The 18,763-nt window shown below is 42.9% G+C and overlaps 1 protein-coding gene across 2 annotated transcripts in view; it reads left to right on the forward strand.

Annotated features, from left to right (window-relative positions):
- CNTN6 (contactin 6) overlaps window positions 1-18,763 on the forward strand; it is a 123,385-nt gene that overhangs the window by 16,777 nt on the left and 87,845 nt on the right. For both annotated transcript variants that reach the window (XM_040076140.2, XM_040076139.2), the window contains exon 2: window positions 5,592-5,729. In XM_040076140.2, the coding sequence (XP_039932074.1) occupies window positions 5,675-5,729 (55 nt within the window). In that variant the 5' untranslated portion in view covers window positions 5,592-5,674. The remainder of the gene's footprint in view (window positions 1-5,591; window positions 5,730-18,763) is intronic.

Here is an 18,763-nt window from a genome sequence, read left to right on the forward strand (position 1 = left end):
AAAAAAAAAAAAAAAAAAAAAAAAAAAAAAAAAAATTAAAGAAATTTAAATCCTGCTGTGTCTTGTACCTGTGTGTTAATGAACATGCGAATCCTTACAAGGATGCTTAAAATGGTTGGGGTTGGGGAGGACCTTAAAGCTCATCCAGTTCCACCTCTGCCATGTCAGGGACACCTTCCAGTGTCCCAGGCTGCTCCAAGGCACTTCCAGGGATGGGCATCCACAAATTCCCTGTACCAGGGCCATTTCAGTGCTGGTGAATCCATCTGGGACAGCGAGTGAGGCCTCATCAGGAACAAAGTCCATCTAGCTTCTCCTCAAGTGTCTTACTTTGGGGAGTTTAAGACAACAAAAGGCTCTGTAATGTCCCACCATGTAGGATCTCAATGTCACCTGAAACACAACAGAGCTGTTTGCTGGGGTTCAGGAAAATGTTTTGAAAACACAAGATTTAAACCCTCCCCGAAGGCTTTATGCCCCGAATTTGAATTGCAAATGAGCCACAGTACTTTCAGTTTCCCTAGGAAAAGTAAGCAATAGCAGTCAGGAGTGAAAACCAAATGAAAATCCAAGTCCTTTTGTGAAAGAGGAAAAATAGGAGTGATCGGTATCGGAAACCTTTGTTAAATAGCACGGGGTGCTTTTCTCCCTCAAAATATGGTTCAATAATTCTAAATAAGCAGTAAGCACTCCAACAGCATACGTAAATCTTGCTGGAGCCTGGAAAACTGGTGGCTTCTGCTCCTGCTCTGGTAGTTGCAAGTGTTTGCTATTCACTCTGTTATGGATATCCGGAAAATAGTTTGAGTGCAGAAAGCGCCTCAGGGGTAAAAAGTTTGAAAAGAAAAATGTAGCTGTATATCATTGGCATTCATGAGAAAATTCACATTAGATGCCTTCGAATCGGGCGCTCAGGAGACAATAGAGAGATCAGGAGCAAGGGTGTGCCAGGAATACAAGCCTGGCTGGGACAGGCTCGGCAGATTTCCTGGCACAGGAGGAATGCAGAAGTGTGGAAGGCCAAATTCAGAAGATAATATAGATGTGTGGAAGCCGGTGGGAGGGAGAGCTGAGGCTGCAGGGTGAAAAGGCCATGCATGCACTCCCTGGATTAGAGCCTTTCCCTCCCCATTCCCATTCCTTTCTCCTCCCGTCCGTGCAGCAGATCTCATTCTGCAGGTGGTTACCCCAATAAACCCGTCCTGGAGTGAAGCTCCTCGGCCAGCACCACTGGGGAATTTGGCCCCAAGTCCCTGTTGTTAAACATTTTGCCTTCCACCGGGTCAAAAAGTTGCTTTTTCTGCAAACACAGCTACATTTTGCCATGGGTAAAAATGTCAGCTTGCTGGAATTTAGCTGAGAGCAAAATCTCATCATTCCCAGCGCCTGACAGGTTTTACCCCAGCTCAAGGTCACATCACCACCTGAGCCAACTTTTGCTTTCAGAAAACTTGACAGAAAACTGTGGCAGGAGTGGGAAATGGGGCCTATTTTCATGAAAATTCAGATGGCACCAGAAAAGCGTTTTGTCTTTCGTCACAGATTTGGTCTCGGAAATGTTTTGTTACTCAAAAAAATAAGTGGTTGTAGGAATTAAGGGTCTTGAAAACCAAAGCTTCAGCGCCAGGTTGGGCTCAGCAAAGAGCAAAATTGGCACTCACATTAATGTGTTAAATATACGTCAGATTATTTTAATTAATAAATGAATCCACAGCCTATTCCCTTCCAAATTCCGAGGAAAACAGCTGTACAACCACAGCCTTTAGCCTCACAACAGAGCAGCCTTTTCCTCCGTGTGCTAAGTGCCAAGTCAGCGCTCAAACCCCACTTTTAGACTGAATTTTTCAATACCCCAGAGGTCCAGGAGGGAATGTTTGATGACAGCAATAGTTCTGTGTGCTTTCTTTCCATGATATTACTCCTGCAAGGAGAAGCAGGTGCTGCACAACTCATCCACACGGAGCCATTGCTGACCTTTTCCCCACCTTTTTCCATTCTTTCACCTCCCGTATATCCCTGGGTGTCCCACACATTTGGGTGTCTCAGGGGCAGACATCTCTCCTTCCCCCACTGATAAGGAGTGAAAATGATAGATATAAACTATCTGAGGACTGAGTTCTTTCCCATGGACTTGTTTTCTTTAATGGGAAAACAACAAAAAAATGATGTTGCCTACTTCTGTAACAAACATATTTGTATAAATTACATCCTGCTGACAAATGGACACGCAATCGGGATTTTTAGGGGGAAATGTAATGTTTCCCCCATGATCATATTTAACATATTTTGTTTTCCATCCATCTCCCTGCTCAAACTGTGGCATAACAATTAGAATAAGTGATAGCAGCACATCCAGAAAACAAAGGGTATGATGGCAGAATTTATCTTGTTACATTTCTTGATTTAACGCCAGTCTGGGATTTCTGGTCTGAACCAGATTTTTCTTATGCTATAAATATTTCAGTTTTTTCATTTATTCTTGATTTAGTTTGACAGTAAATAATCCCATGGAAGCTGCTGTTGGAAAGATGTTGTAAAAATTATTAAGTGTCTGCTCGCCCGTTCGGTCCTTGTGTTTGTCAAAGGGAAGGGAGTAAAACAGTTGGGTAACTTAAAGGAAATATGTGTGTTTGTGTGTGTGTATTTACAGTAATGCCCCATAATTTGCAGTCCTGAGGGCAGAAGAATTACAGTTCTGAGGACTGATCAATACTTTGTGAGAATACAAAGAGTTTGGGGTTGTATATTCTGGATATTGGCAGCTGCAGGTTCTCGTTTCAGGGTTCCAAAAGACTTGTCCAGAACACAACAAGAGGAGAATAGAAAGCAGGGAGGGTTTCAAAAGGATATTTCTTTGCAAAACAAAAGGATCTGTCCTCCTGGAAAAGGCAGGGGCTGGTCAGTTATTTGGCTTTTATTGATAATTTTTTCTTGGGATTATCAGGAAGCATGTGAGTAACTCCGGATGGTCAAAGTCCATTCCCAATTTCCTCTGGCAACCCTTGCACCTTTGGAAGGGATTTCTGCACTAAACAACTCACACACCCAATGTGCAAGGACCAGGAACTGGATATATTTGAGAGATCTCGAGGAAAAGGAGCTGGGTGGGACCAACGCTGGGAAATGCTCCCTGTCCAAGAAAACAACCACAGAAAAATACCAGGCAAATCCAAAGAGAAATGCCAAGGAAAACATGTGGGAATGTGCAGAACTTGCAGCAAGAACTCCAGCAAAAGGGGATAAACTGCAGACAAAGGCTGGTTGTTATCTGCTAACAGCCAGCTTGGCATCCACCAGGATGTTTTCTCAGCAAATGCTCAATTTGAGCCCCCTCACCCCGTGGTGCTGCTGCACACACAGGTCCGGCGTGCTTGGGGAATATTTTTGCTCCTGCTAAGCTAGAACCACGAAAAAAAAAGCTAAAACTGGGCCACAGGTAAAGTCACAAAATTAGTACAGGCGTACCATGATATCTAAGTAATTAATTAGAATCCTAAGTTACATTTTTTGATCTGAAGGGATACATTCTGTTCAGGAAGGACAAGGGAAAACAAATTTAAAGAGGTTTGTTTGGTTTTTTTTTTCTGGTCTCAGATATCACAGATATGTACACGAGCCTCGAGACAAATATTGACAAGCAGGAGAAAGGGTGTGAAATAAATATGATGTGATTCAATAAGGAAAAGCACCAGGTTTTTCCACTGAAGCAGAAATAATCAATGCCTGCCTTCAGTATCGACAGGTGGTTTAAAGGAGGGGTTGGAGTGGAACCTGAACCCAAGGCAAGTGATCTAAAAGAGCACCCAAAAGTATTAAAAAAATAAAGGAAATATCAATTGAGGGTATTTAGGTGCAGTTACTGCTGCTTGGGGCTGGGTTGATATAAAAAGGTACAACCCAGCTCATCCTTCTCTGTTTCTACTTTGACAGAATTATAATTTAGTGCTTTTTTAATCCTTTTCCTTTCAAACACTTATAAATTTTGCAGATGTTCTTCAGTAGATCACAGCTGTGTGAGAAGTGGGACATCATGAAAGGCCAAAAGAAACTCTGCGGTTTTTCCATCCTTTTTTTTCCCAAAACTTAGAAGCTTGTCAGGTTTTGGTCATTCCTCGGGTTTTTAAGAGACCACCTGCAATTTTTTAGGTGATGTTTATAGAAAATATTAACAAAATTAAGTCCCTTAGAGAAGTGGGATGACTTCCAGAAGATTTGGATTTCTTAATTTTCTAAAAAACATCTCTCCCGCTCCTGTCAGCAATAAGTTCCAGGGCAACCCTGGCTGAGATTTTTCACACTGCCGTGAAAAATGAGACAAGTGAGAAGAGAATATGGATCCATAAGTGTGGCTCATAATTGTAATCTCTCAGCGGAAAATTTTCAGCACTTAAAAGGTTTGGGATGATTTGACAATTTTGTAAACTCGTTTCATTAAGTGATTTCTGGTTTCAGCTGCTTTATGAACTGATCCCCCCCAGTAAATCTCGGGTTTGCCCTTTGGGAGTACAGGCAAACAGATCCTTTCTCCTGGCTCAATTCATCCTCAGTTGACTGAAATGCCCGAGGAAATTAGAGGAGATTGTTATGTAAATCCTTACGGGGGGGATGGTTAATTTCTGAAGGATAAAACTTCACACAGAAAAGGTGGGGTTTTTCTTTTCACATGGGGTGTGTGTGACACAGTGATCCCTTCTCCTCCCGTGGGAGATCAATCATTTTGCATCGGGATCTGCTCTCGTTGCAGCACACTCACCAAAGGATCCTGGCTGGGATCAGAACCAGACCACTGTGGAGCTGTAGAATCCCAGACTGGTTTGGGTTGGGAGGAACCTTAAAGATCCAGTGCCACCCCCTGCCATGGCAGGGACACCTCCCACTGTCCCAGGCTGCTCCAAGCCCCAGTGTCCAACCTGGCCTTGGGCACTTCCAGGGATCCAGAGGCAGCCACAGCTGCTCTGGGAATTCCATCTCAAACCCTCCCCACCCTTCCAGAGAACAATTTCTTCCCAACATCCCACCCATCCCTGCCCTCTGGCACTGGAAGCCATTCCCTGTGTCCTGTCCCTCCACCCCCTGTCCCCAGCCCCTCTCCAGCTCTCCTGGAGCCCCTTTAGGTCCTGGCAGGGGCTCTGAGCTCTCCCTGGAACTTTCCTCTCCAGGTGAACATTCCCAGCTCTCCCAGCCTGGGTCCATGGAAAGGAGTGATGGAACAAGAAATATCTTAATGTTTGATGAACATTTAGGAGTTGGGGAAAGCCCATTTTCCCAAACACCTCTTCTTCCATCCCAGCACTGCGTGGCAGAGGGACCACAGGCAGATTTTTGTTTCCTGGAGAAGCTCCCTCCCATCCAGGAGATCTCTGTGCCACGTGGAGCAGATGGGAGGAACCCCAACATTACCTCTGATTTCCATTCCAGCCTTGTGTCCTTTTGGAATTATTTTAAGGTCGGGATGATCCTATCCTATGGCATTTGTAGCTTCTGAGTCTCCAAATGCTGCAGTAGAACGTGATTTTACCTGGGGAAATTTGGGGTACTTTTTTTTTGGAGTCTGTGCTTTAATTGCCCAATATCTCTTCCTGTTTTTGCAGAATATCCAGGTAGTCACAGGAAGACACACTTTACTTTCTTCCACTGATTGGATGGGAGGAATTTTTGACCTTGGAAAGTGGAGATGGTGTTGCTATGGAAACTAATAAGTCTGCTGCCATTCATGAGCTGCAGCACAGGTAAAATGTTCCACTATTAGTGTTTGTGATTGATAAATCTCTATCAGTGTCATAATTCTTGGAGAAAGCAGAAGCAATTACCTAAATTAACAGCCCTTTTTTGTATGAACAAGTGACAAAGGAGCTTTTCATTAGGACACAATTTAATTTTAAAGAACTCCAGGTGCTGCCTTTGAACCAGGAAAACACTTTACAAGATCATAAGAAAGCTGGAATCCAGGTAAAACTTTAAAAAAATAGCCTAAGCTGTAACAATGAGAAAGAAAAAAACAATTGTTACTTGGGTGACAGCATCATGAAAACATTTCTTGGTCACAATATCAGCAAATGAAGCTGGATTGAAAACCAAACCTGTTTGGGAGCACTGAATTAACAGTTTGGATTCCACATTTCACATCACACCCTTCAAGCACTTCCATACGAATGAAATGTCCTAAAATCACAGTGAACTGAAAGGCAAATTAAAGTATTTATTTATGAAGTCAAAAAAAAAAGTGTGAGAATCATAAGGACTATCAATAAAAATACAGAAAAAGGAAGGAAAATCTTGCTTAAAGCCCAAAGCAAATACAAGCATTCCTTCTTTGCCTCCTGCCGGAGTGCTGATGGACCCTCATCGTCCCACCCTGGGCATCCTGACACTCCTCAGGCTGGGATCAGAGGACAAAGTGCGGTTGGGGGAAGCAGGAATGAGTCCCCCCATTCTCCTTCTTGAATATCCCTTACGCTTAATTAAAATATCAACAGTTTGCAACATATTGTGAGGTAAAATGTTCTTTTCTGCCTGGCTGGGCATTGCTCACGGTGAGGGTTTGGTACTCTGAGTTCATTCCTTCTCTGAACCTTTCTTCCAATTAAAAGCATATAACTTGACAACCCTGCTTCATAAAGCCATAAAAATGGGATTAACTCATGTGGCTCATTACAGCCTCGTCTCCAAACAGGCACTGAATGGGAACTGAACTCTTTGAGGTTATAATGAATTTGGGGATGGACTGACCCTTTGAATTGGCTGTGATAGAAACCATGACAACTGACTTTTGTCTCCAATTAATGCATTGAACTCCAAATAGCCAGGATATTACTCATGTACTTACAAGGAAATTGTATTAAAGTAACCTCAAATGATACTTAAATTAATTATGTAGTGCATGAGTCAGCAGCTGTTTGAAGTGAAGAAACAGAGCAGAGGGCAGACTTCAGTAGCATTTTAAAATACAATTTAAATGAAACTCGATGCTGTTTTATCTAAATGTGAAATGTAAACCTCAGGATAAAAAAAAAAGAAATTTAAAAAATCGTAAATCTCAGGATCAGACTTTCTGTTAAATCAATACAAAGTTGCTATTTCAATAACAAACAACTGGCGTGTTAAGGACTAAAAATGTTGGAATATATAAAATACTGTGATATATAAGATATTTCAAGTGAGCAGTCACTCATTTAAGCCCAGCTTTGCTGAACTAATCTCAACAACCACATGTTCAGGACCCAAATCTTCCCTTTAATTCCCCACTGCCCCACTCAGTCCTCTCGAGCACCGCTCACAGATAATTCCCTTCTTTACTACTCCGAGTAAAGCACTTGTACCAGCATTTGAGAGCGCAGGATTCCCCTGCAGTTCCTTGATTTCTTGGGAAATAGATGGTGGTCCTGGAATCTGAATCACTGGAGGAGCAGGGCAGCTGTGCGAGGGACAAGATATTCTTACACCCATTATTTGTGTCTCCAAAAAGAACATTTTCCTTCCCCTCCTCTCCCTTTCCCCCTTTTTATCCTTTTTTTTTTTTTCCTTTTTCTTCCCCCCAGGCTTTCATTTTTGAAACTTTTTGTCATCTTCATCATTCTTGCCAGAGGATCATCTTTAACAAGCCCAGTCCTGGGCTTTAAACCTGAGCTAAAATGTACAGGGAGCTCACTCCTAGATGAACATGTTCAGCTTTTAAAGACTTAAAAATAGCTAAAAATGTAAATGTTCCATATTCCCAGGGACCAGGAGTAGCTCACAACGGCACTTTTGGCCTGTTCCTTAATTAAAGGAACAGCAGAATCTCCCACTGACTTCACTGGGATAAGTTAATTTATGCCTGGGTATAAATTAACTCCATTGATTTCGGCGGATCTCCGCTGATTTTCGCCCCACGGCATTCTGCAATATGTCTGATGGCAACAGTCAAACAGCACTTATGGCAAAACTCCTCTGAATTACCTCGTGGAAGCTTCACATCAGTTTGGGGATATCAGAGAGCAGTGGGAAGATGAGGAGCCAGCCCCGATGCTGAGCAGAGCAGTTTTGTGGGCCGGGGATGGAAAGGTAATTCAGGGTGTTGGATGGCATTGGTCACTCATTTCCTCCTTGTTTCTACCTCACCTCTACCTGACGTGTGGAGTGAAAATGATTTTGACCCATAAATTAATTTTTAAATCTCAGGATTCAGTGTGCCGTGCAGAAGAGCTGGGTATTACAACCCCCCAAAATGGTAATTCGATTACTCAAAAATCAAACTGCCCTCTATATTCTCTTTGTAGGCAAAAATCGTGGAAAGAATAATGTTCCCTCCAACTCTTATTTTCCATCAGAGCTTTTTTATGTGTCTCAACGAGGGTCTTTAGGGTTTTCTTGCAGTGCCTTAGGGGACAAAATAAAATGAAGTAATGCATGCACGGTGACACAGCGAGATTAGATTTTTTTTTTATTTCCATAACCCATTGCTATTTAAATGAGATAATCTGATCTAAGCAGAGCCCCAGAGGCAAGAAGGGTGATGAAGATAAACTCAGAGATCATTACTTTAAATTCTGTGTACTTGCTATTGGGATGTACAACAACCATCCCCAGACATCGTTGAAATTTAAACATTATTTTATATGAATATGTTAGGAAAGAGCCTTCACTTTCTGGATTAAAGATGAAGACAGGGTTTTGGGGAGTTGAAATGAACAGACCTGTCCAAAGTGCTCAATAAAATATAATAATTTTCTCTTGACACCAAAACTCTCTCACGTTTTCCTCCTGTGGCTTCTCCTGGATTGTGCTGCTTCCTCTGGAGTTGTTGCCAAGAATATCTGAATGAGGGAAATTTTTATTTTCCTTTTTAATACCATATTTCTGTCCTAAGCATCCATCAGATGCCCCTTAGGCTGCTTTTTGGGTGTGGATGCCAGGTCAGGTTCTCCACCAGGTTGGAGGAAATTTCCTCACCTCTCTCTCTCTGGTCCCTCCATTCTCTCCTCTGTCAATACGGAATTAAGTTCTGATTATTTCAAGGGTCTATCTTCCTCCTGGACAGCTGATCCAAATTTCCTGTGTCCCTCCTGTTCCTAAAGGGAATTTTACCTCTTTGACCTGACTCCTGGAGGATTCCTCCCTTCAAATAAACCCACGCAAGGAGAGGTGGCCTTTGTGACTGTCCTTTGTTCTGCTGGTGGTCTCGGCCCCACCGTGGAAGCAAAGGGGATTTCCAGGATTAAATACAAGGAAAAAGCAGGATAACACTGAATTCTATCAGGCTGTGGGCAGCAGGAATACTCCCAGCCAGTCTGAGCTGCATTTTGGAAACGAGGCATCAACTGTGTCTTTACACAGCCCTTTGGCTTCTTGCCTCCAAATCAATCGAAGATGCAGCCACAACCTCCCGGGCTGGATTTTTTGGCCCCATCATTTTTGAAACTGTTAAATTAGAGAGAGAGACATTTCCTGATGTAAAGTGTCCCGGTCCTCCTCTGGGTCACAGCAGGATGAATATTGAATACATCGCATCCCACACTCTGCCTGCAGTGTCTCGCAGATTTATTGTTGGCATAACAGCACCTTTAGGGATGGAACAGCAGACCATATATTTTAAGACAAGTGACATCTTTGCTATTTCTAACAGCGGAATGTGGAGATGAACTAGTCCAGCCTGGAAATGTTAAGGCTTCCCCCAGCAACCAGAGGCATTTGGAGATCTGCTGATGAGTCAGACACTGGGAATAATTAGGTGTCCCTTAGACAGCATGGAGGTTTTCGTGGTGCTGGGAAATAAAAAGCTGGATTTCTGTAAATGACTCACAAGGCTGTGGCAGGACATGCAATGGCCTTCCCAGGAGAGGGGGCGGTGAGGTTTGAAGAACTTTTGTTTCCATGCTGTGGGGTTCCAGGGGGTTCAGCTCATTCCCCAACATCAGTGAGCCACCATCCTCTTCTGGTGCAACAAAGCCAGCAAAGAGGGGAACCTCATGCCCTGAAGATGCACCACTGCATTTATTACATCACTATTTCAGAATTTTATTGCATTTAGGGAATGTGAAGGGGTTTGGAGCTTTCCACCAGACAGCCATGAACCCACCTCCGAGCTTTGCCCTGAGTGCACCCCAGTGCCACTCTCATATCTCCCAAGGGCTCCACACCGCCCCAAACCTGGAGACAGGGAATTGTGTTTAATGCTCCCTACCACGGGCTAGACTCGCTCCACAGCAGAATCTCCTCATTGTGCTTCACCTCCCAGAAAAACCCTTTTTTTGGAATTCCCTTGAGTGCAGAAAAGTGGTGGAGAAGAGGTGAGAGCTTTGAGATTGGAGCCTGCATCGATTTCGCTGTCAGGGAAATGTTATTTACACTTCCTGGAGTGAGGGGGAGATGCTGGGATTCATGGGTGTGAATTCACCAGAGTTTTATGTTTTCTGTGTGGTTTTAGTCTCCAAATTCTCCAGTCTGAAAGGCCTTGTCTATTTTTACACAGGTTTAAATAATTATTTCTTCCCAATCTTTTCAATTAAGTTGCTTTACATTATTTTTTTCCTCTTTTATTTAAATTTTACACGAGTCTTCCTGTTTCATATCAAACCATTTCATCTCCCAGCACAAAAGGCTCATTAACTTTTTAAAATAACATCCTGGTACTTCAGAAGTATTTTTTTTTTTCCCACTTTTTTTGTTGCAACAGCTTCAAAGACAATTCAATTTTACTTTATTATCACTGCCAAGAAGTTGAAATTAGCAGGTGATTAAGCACTTCAAATATTTTGAGCATTTTCTATTGTCAACAATGGCAAATTTAAGTATAAAGAAATTAAACTTAAGAAGGCACGATAATATATTACTCAAACAGTTTATTGAAGCACAAAATTTTCAAGGAAAATTGCTGGTTTTAAGTAATTGCTTGAACAAAGAGTAGGTTTAGATCAGATTTTAGAGATAAATTGTTCCCTGAAAAGGGTTGAGGCCCTGGCACAGGCTGCCCACAGAAGCTGAATTTTGAGATTCCCTGTTTCAGAATTACCAACATGGATTTTTTTGGAGTTTAAGAGCCAAGTCCACTCCCTTCTTATCTCCACAACCAATGCCTCAGTTAAAGATCTGACACTTGAAAGCTTAGATTTTATTATGGAGAGAATGATGGCCATAAAATCATGGAATCACTGAAGGGTTTGGGTTGGAAGAAGGGACCTCAAGGATCATCTACATCCTACATGAAATAGAGAGAAACTCAGCCGAAATCTAATTTTCCACTAACAGAAATGAGAATTTTGTTTGGGTTTTTTTTTCCCAGAAATCACATCCTGGGGAGAAGAAAAAAAACCCAAAAAAACCCCAAACCACACACAAAAAAACCACCTCCCCCCAAAAAAACCAAAAAACCCAAAACAACCCAAACCAAAAAAAAACAACCAAAAACCCCTGACACTGGTGAAGACCTTGCCCACAAGCTTTTTTGCAGCAATATCTGCGATGTCCACGTAATCACAGGCTGGTCATCCCACCCATTGTTTGCAGAAGCTGGAAAATCAAACGTCTGGGGTTATTGATTTGTCACTTCTTTTTCATTGAGCGCCTATTGATTGCCGCTTGTGTGGGTGTTTTTTTGTTGGGCAGGAATTAACGTTGAAAACTTCTTGGAATTCACTGCGTTCCCACCTACTCGACATTCCTGGGGAAATCTTGCTGCCACAATCCTACTCCAACTGGGGGGGGGGTTCAAAATCGGTGTTTTCTCCTCTGCCCTCTTGGCAGAAAAAAAAATCATACCCAAAAAGCTTTTTTTTTTTTTTTTTTTTTTTTTTTTTTAATGTATTATTATTATGGTTGGCACTTGCCTGGGACAGAAAAAGTGGTTGTCACAGGGTTTGAGCTCCCGGAGTCATTTCCAAGCCCTCAGGATGATTTAGGCCGTGGTTATCGTGCCTCCTTTACAAAAACAAACCTCTTGGGGTTGGGAGGCGTTTTTTCATCCCTGTCTGCAAGAGGAAATCTTGTGAGTGCCACAAAAAATTGCTTTGTGGAGTGTGGATGGGAAAGCAGCTCTGGGACAATCTGGTGGGGATGGGGATGGATTGGTCCTGAGGGGCCGTGTGTGAGGGCTGGATGGATGGAAATATCCCGGATAACTCTGAGCTGTTCTCTGACTGGAGCTGTCAGAGCTGGGCCACGTGGAAAGCACTCCTTTCATGGCTCTTGTGATATTCAAATCCCACAGTTTTCCCAGTTTTGGCTCCAAAAACAATCAAAATCGCAGGCCAACCACACATTTCCCAGGAGACTGAGCTGTAGTCCTGCACCAGCCCGTAATAACGTGAATGGATTATTTTTTGTTTGTTTTTCACCCTCCAGAACACCCCTTTTCTCTATTACTCCATTCATATTTGCGATTAAACTCTTAAGAAAAGTTAAAAATGAAAAGCAATGTTTAATTGGCACGGAATCACACAGCTTGAGGAACTGGAGGAACAGCCTCACGCACACCGTGCAAGGATTTATGTCAGTAATTGCTGTGGTTGCTGGCACAGTTACCACAATTAACATCCAGAGGCAGAAAAGGCTCTCTGAGGCTTCTCTTGCAGGAGGTGAGAGGGGAAGGAGAGGGCAAATTTTGGGTGTGGAGGGAGAGTTGAGGCACACAGGGGACCTGCAGCCCCCATTTCCCTGGGTCTCTCTGCTTCCCTTTGTGTGCCAGGTCACCCAGAGGTGCCAATTCTTGTCCTGTGGGTCAGACACTGCCTAAATTCCTGGTTTGCAGCAGGAGGAAAATTCATAAACTTGATTTTGATGTATATGATTTTTAGACCCTTGTAGGATTTTTGTGATAGCACTTTTCCCCTTTCTGCATAGCACAACCAGTATTTTGTCCTGTGTCCGATATTAATATCTGCTTTATTGTTCTATTCTAATTACAATCTCATTATTAAAGGGGCCCTATGTTTTCCTGTGGCAGATATTGCATCTCATCGTTAGTGCATCTTGGTTATTCCATGCTTATTGTTATTAATAACTTGTAGCAATTGCATTGGAATTACAATATTACTTTGCTAAATCACTTTTGCTGCTAATTAAGGCACCGTGTGTGACATTGTTTAGCTCCAAACATCATCGTCCTGCTTTTCAGCCTGCTCTAATTACCTGTAACTCATTCATTTCCACTTAGAAATCAGGTCTTTTAATCAAACTCCTTTGAGCTTTGCCGTGGTGGGAGCTGCTCTTGGCGGGAATGAAAAGTTCTCATGGACAAAGATATTTGTAATGACAAATGCACCTTTCACTGCAGCCCTGGAGCTCCTTAGAAACAGAATAATTGTCCCCAGTGCTTCCAAACACAATAGAAGGAGGAGGGTTCTGAGGGAAAAGTGAAAGATGGCTGAGAAATTCCAACTCTTCAAGGTATCAGCAAGGAAATCGCTGTGGCTTTAAATTGTCTTCTCTGCAGAGAACGTCTGTGAGATCAGATCTGTCACACTGTTTGCTGGGGTAATATTTCCTTTGGAGAAGCAACATCACTTCGTTATTTGCCTGGGAACTTTACTCACTTTGGCTGCCAAACAAACAGAAGATGCATGAAGGTCACGCTTGAGCCACGGGTGAAAACTCGCATTAATGGCCAGGGGCTTCCTGGTGTGTGTCAGGCATTAGCAGGACTCTCTCAGTGACAGAACCTCTGACATATCCTGAATAGTGCAGCAGTCTGAGGAAAAGCAGAAAAAAAAAAAAAGGGGTTATTTCTGTGCAATTCTTTCTGTGCAGCTATTCTAGGGGAGGGTACAAAGTGCAGATATCTGTGCTGGAGCTCCTCTGCAACAAACCCGTGCACACATGGGCAGCTTCACCTCTCTTTTGTGGTGGAATCACAGAGTGATGGAGTGGTTTGGGTTGGGAGGGATCTAAAACTCATCCAGAGCCACTCCCTGCCACAGGCAGGGACACCTCCCACTGTCCCAGGTGCTCCAAGCCCCAGTGTCCAACCTGGCCTTGGACACTTCCAGGGATCCAGGGGCAGCCACAGCTGCTCTGTGCTAGGGCCTCAGCACCCCCAGCTCCAACAGCATCCCTGCATCCCCGGGAGGAAAGCTCCGAGGCAGGCAGGGATTCAGGCATCACTCCAGCATCATTCCGGAGCCAATGGAAGGTTATTTCCATGGGAGGTCATTTCTGGACGTTCTGGGTGGGTTGTTTGCCACCAGATTTCCTTCAGAGCAGATGCAAAGCTCATTATCGTTTGGGAGAATTGTGTGGGGAAACAGCAGCCTGTCAGAAAATCAGAGCACGTTGTCCCTCTCCTTTGTGGAATTGCTGGGTGCCCTTGGCCAGACTGGGGTTTGTTTTGTTCCACTGCCCAGCACATCCCAGGCTGCTGCTTCTCCTCCCTCCCAAACCTTAGGAGTGTCTCCAGCTCAGTGCCCTGAGCTCACACAGGAAAATCTCGAGTACTTTGGAGTAAAATCTATCAAAACTTGGGCTCACGTGCTCAGAAAACCTTTCCCCCCAGCCCCAATGTGATTTATGGAATGCAATTTCTTCATCCTCTAACATTGTCTCACTTCATACATTTATGCCAAATAGTTTTTGATGATTTATTATATTTCCTACGGCTTATAAAAAAAATGGGTATCAATGCAATGTCAACAGAACTGTAGAGGTTAATTTCTAGTAACTTATTGAGCATTAATCAGATTCATATTTCAGTAGTATTAGTCTAAAGCTACTAAAATCACTGATGATATAAAGGAACTTAAATCAGAATATGATGTGATACCTCCAGCTGCTGTTTCTATTTAGATTTATTCTGATTTACACTGCATATGGTAGAAATAAAAGACTTTTCTCTGGGTCTTCCTTGTACATTTGTGAGTTTGCAAAACACAAATAGTTTGCTCCAGGCCGGAGAAAATGTAACCATTTATGCAACAGATATTGAATTCATATTTGCCTGACAAGTGACCTTATCAGCTATAACTTGTCATCTCCTAATTAGTCTACATTTATTTTATTCACTCAATTAACCCCCAGCCTCGCCAGGAGATAAGTTGGCGATACACAAAATTATGTGCGGTGCTGCAATTAAAATGGTGCCGCACATGTACTCCACAAATTTGCCTTAAAGAAAGGTAAACCTCATTAATATCCCACCAGCCTGACTGCAAATTAACATGGCTTTATTGCCAGTGATGCCACTGACTTTCAGCGCTCGCTGGCAGGGAACAACAATGTCTTTTCTTCAGAGAATCTGAGAATAATCACATAAAACTAAGAGCGCACAGTGAGATTTAGAGAGCAGAAATACCTATGTGTTATTAAACCTCTCCTTCCCAGAGAAATGCCCAAGTTTTTAATTAAAAATATATATATATATATATTTACAGATTAAGAGTGACCTGAAAGGTGAGCACCTAGAATTTGTATGGAAAAGAACAAAATGCTCTGAACAGAATCCAGCCTGATTCACATTTTGTACCTTGAAATAACTCGGGTTAAGAGTTTCGGATAAAAATCCGAGCCACATGATCAACAGAAATTCATGCAAGCTTTAAGGAAACCAAACCTGAATCGAGATTTCTGTCCCAGTTTGATATGTGTAAGATGCTCGTGCATATGCACAACTAATTTATAGGAGGAACTGAGACAAGAGAATTGTTGTCAGCCCGAAGGTGGATGTCCACTGCTAGTCAAAATAACGAAAAAAGCGTTTATTGTATTGCACTGACATTTTACCCAGATGTCTGCATAGTTTACAAGATATTAGGGATGTGAAAACACCAACACAAAGAAAACGAAGGCAGTGAAATTACGTGCTGTAGATTCAGCCAGATGCAATTACTGAGGAGAGGGGACATGGAACACTCTCCTCTCTTCGCTTTAACACTCTGCAGTGTGAATCTCCTGAAATTAGAGCTGAATCCATCATTGATTATGTCATTCCCCAGAAATATGGCCTTGAGCAGATTTGTCATAACTCTGCTGGCGAAGCTGCGCCGTGGGCACGGCGACCATCAGTCAGGAGCAGACGATTTCCCAACGACCACAAGTCAAGCAAATGTGTTGCCAGCCTTGTGGGACAAGTTCTGCTGGAGATGGATGGCACCAGGCTGTGATGGATGGCAGGAACAGGGCAGCTCCTCACACACCTCTGTGCTGTGATCAGGGTTTAATCCTCAGGGAAGGACAGGTGCTTCTACTCTGAAATGCCCTGGAAATATGGGGAGAAGGGAAGTGCTGGCTGCCCATCCCTGAAGTGCCCAAGGACAGGCTGGATAGAGATTGGAGCAGCTTGGGATAATGGAAGGTGTCCCTGCCCACGACAGGAGGGTGGGACTGGATGGAACTGAGGTCCTTCCCAGCCCAAACCATTCTGTGTTCAATGATTCTATGATCCAGCCTGAATTCAACGCTTGCCCTTTTGTCTTCACGTCCTGAAATTCTCCACCACCTCTACATCTCTCAATTTATTTGGATTTATAATCTCATCCAAATATTATTTTCACTTTTTTGGATTTCATCTTTGCATTTCATTTTTGTCTTTGCATTTTTACATTTCACTGCTCACATTACCCCCACAATTTAAACACTCTGTCCCAGCTCAAGCGACGAGAAGCAGCCCCTACATCGAGTGTCCTCCTTTCTTTGGCATCAAAACACTTTCCCTTTTTTTTTTTTTCCCCTTTTTTTATTTTTTCCAATCTGCTGCAGTTGGAATTCCACCACTGGCAGGGATGAGATGACTGATCCAATTTCCCTCTATGCAGAGAGTCCTCTTGCATTTCTCTCTGCACTTCTACTTTTTCCCTGAATAGCCGTCATTTAATGCCCCGTTATCTTGGATGGCACTCATTTAGTGGTTTATTAAGCAGTAATTCAGCAGCCTGTTATCGGTTCTTACTAGAGCTGGGGAAAATATGCCAGCCAAGTATGCGAGATTTCCGCAGAATTACAGCGGTTTTGTGATTTTTGGATTAGAGAAAAATTACCCCCAAGTAATAGATATGAAATGTTTTCCCTGCATTTCATTATTGGCCCGGTGCTAAAGCTCCCATCAGGCCATTCTGACTGTAGATTGTCTGGTTTTTATTTCTGTTTCCAACCCAAGCAGCAAAATTCTACAAAATCACCGAGAACTCAATGGACTGAGAAGTCCTAAACCTGGACTCACTTTTTCTCCCGCACTCGTGTCCTTTCTGAGTATTTCCATCTGGGGAAAAAGACATAAATTAATTTTTTAGAGCTTCTTAAAAGGCAGGGAGTTGAAGTGAAATAATGGGCAAGGGTAGAAACCGAAGTGTAGAGGGATCAAGGTAAATCCCAGCTGGAAAAAAAAATGGGTTTGCAGAATAGTTTTGATGGTAGAATAGGCAAAGGCTTGAATGGAAATTACAACTTGTAAAAGCTGAAGAAAATTTGTAATAATAAATAATTCCTGTTTCCTAAAAATGGCTGGATGTGAACAAATAATAAAGTAGAGATAAAAAGGAGGAGGCAAGAGGGTGACGGAGCAGCTGAACCGGCGCTGGCCACGGAACAGCTGCCAGAGTTATGGAATTTTTCATATCTGCCTATGAAAAGCATTTCAGGTTGTGGTTTCCCTCTGGAAACTTGCACAGGAGACACAGAAGGACAAGTGGTGCAAACTCTTCCCATGGCCTGGCATTCCAGGCTCTCCAGGCTCCTCTCGGGGGTGAGAGCCTCGGGAAGTGTCGACAGGGGCACCTCAAACCCCACTTTTGGGCTGCTGCTGTTTCTGTGCAGCTTTAAAACGGTGCCAAGCATCGGCATTAGGAGAGGAAAGGCAGTGTCTAGATGGGATAATTTCTACTTTTCCCTGGATTTTCAGCCTGCTGACGCGGCCAGCAACATTTCCACCTCCAGTGTGCCTGGCTGGCAGCTCTTCCTGCTGATCCCTTCCCTTTCCCTCTCTGCTCCAAGGCAGAATTTCAGTGCAGCCCTATCAGCCTACATTTCCTCCCCTCCTTTCAGCTGGGTTTTGTTTTGTTGTTTATGCTGTCAATTCTATTTTTTTTTTTTTTGGAGAGCACGTCAGATAAAGGTCATTTTTCCTTGAATGGAAAAGCACAGTAATTTTGACAGTGAGACATCCCAAGCTTGCTCCGCACCAGAAATGTTGATATTAGCTCCTTTAAAATAGAGGGTGGAGACAAAAAACTGCCTGAGCAACTCAATGGCTGGCAGTCATTTCCCAAAAAAAGAACATTTGCAAAGTTATGCTTGTAGCTTCTGCTAAATTCCAGGGTGCCATTACTGGAAGGATTTTAACTTAATTTGTGTTTGCTCAGGGAAAAAAAAAAAAAAAAAAAAAATCATCAGGAAGGTATTAAACAGCCACAAAAGATGATTACTTCAAATGGTGTCTTCTGGCTGATCCATAATCATTTGCCTTGGCAATTTTATTGGGGGACATTAAGGCTGATCACTAACTCTGTGTTCCTAATTATTTCTGAAGTATTGTGCTGCTTTCTGTGCTGAAATGCGGAACGAGCAGAGCAGTGGGCTGGTTGGGATGGCAATGTTCTAACTGGGTTTTAATCAATGAGTGATAATGAGAGCTTGTGTTTTGACTTTCCCTTCTTAATTGCCAGTAATAAAGCAGATCCTCATTGATGATATTTAGCAGAGTTCAGTTTCATTCATCTCTGTTTATTCTATTTATTTTGAAAGTGCCTGGGAGCTTTCAGCGTGCCAGACACAATAACAGAATATACAATGCTAATTATATTTTCCTTGCCTGATATTTTCCACAACAGAGGATGCTGCTGCTTTTTCCTGGGGAGCGATTGCA

This window comes from Hirundo rustica, chromosome 12 (assembly GCF_015227805.2).
Source record: "Hirundo rustica isolate bHirRus1 chromosome 12, bHirRus1.pri.v3, whole genome shotgun sequence".
NCBI lineage: Eukaryota > Metazoa > Chordata > Aves > Passeriformes > Hirundinidae > Hirundo > Hirundo rustica.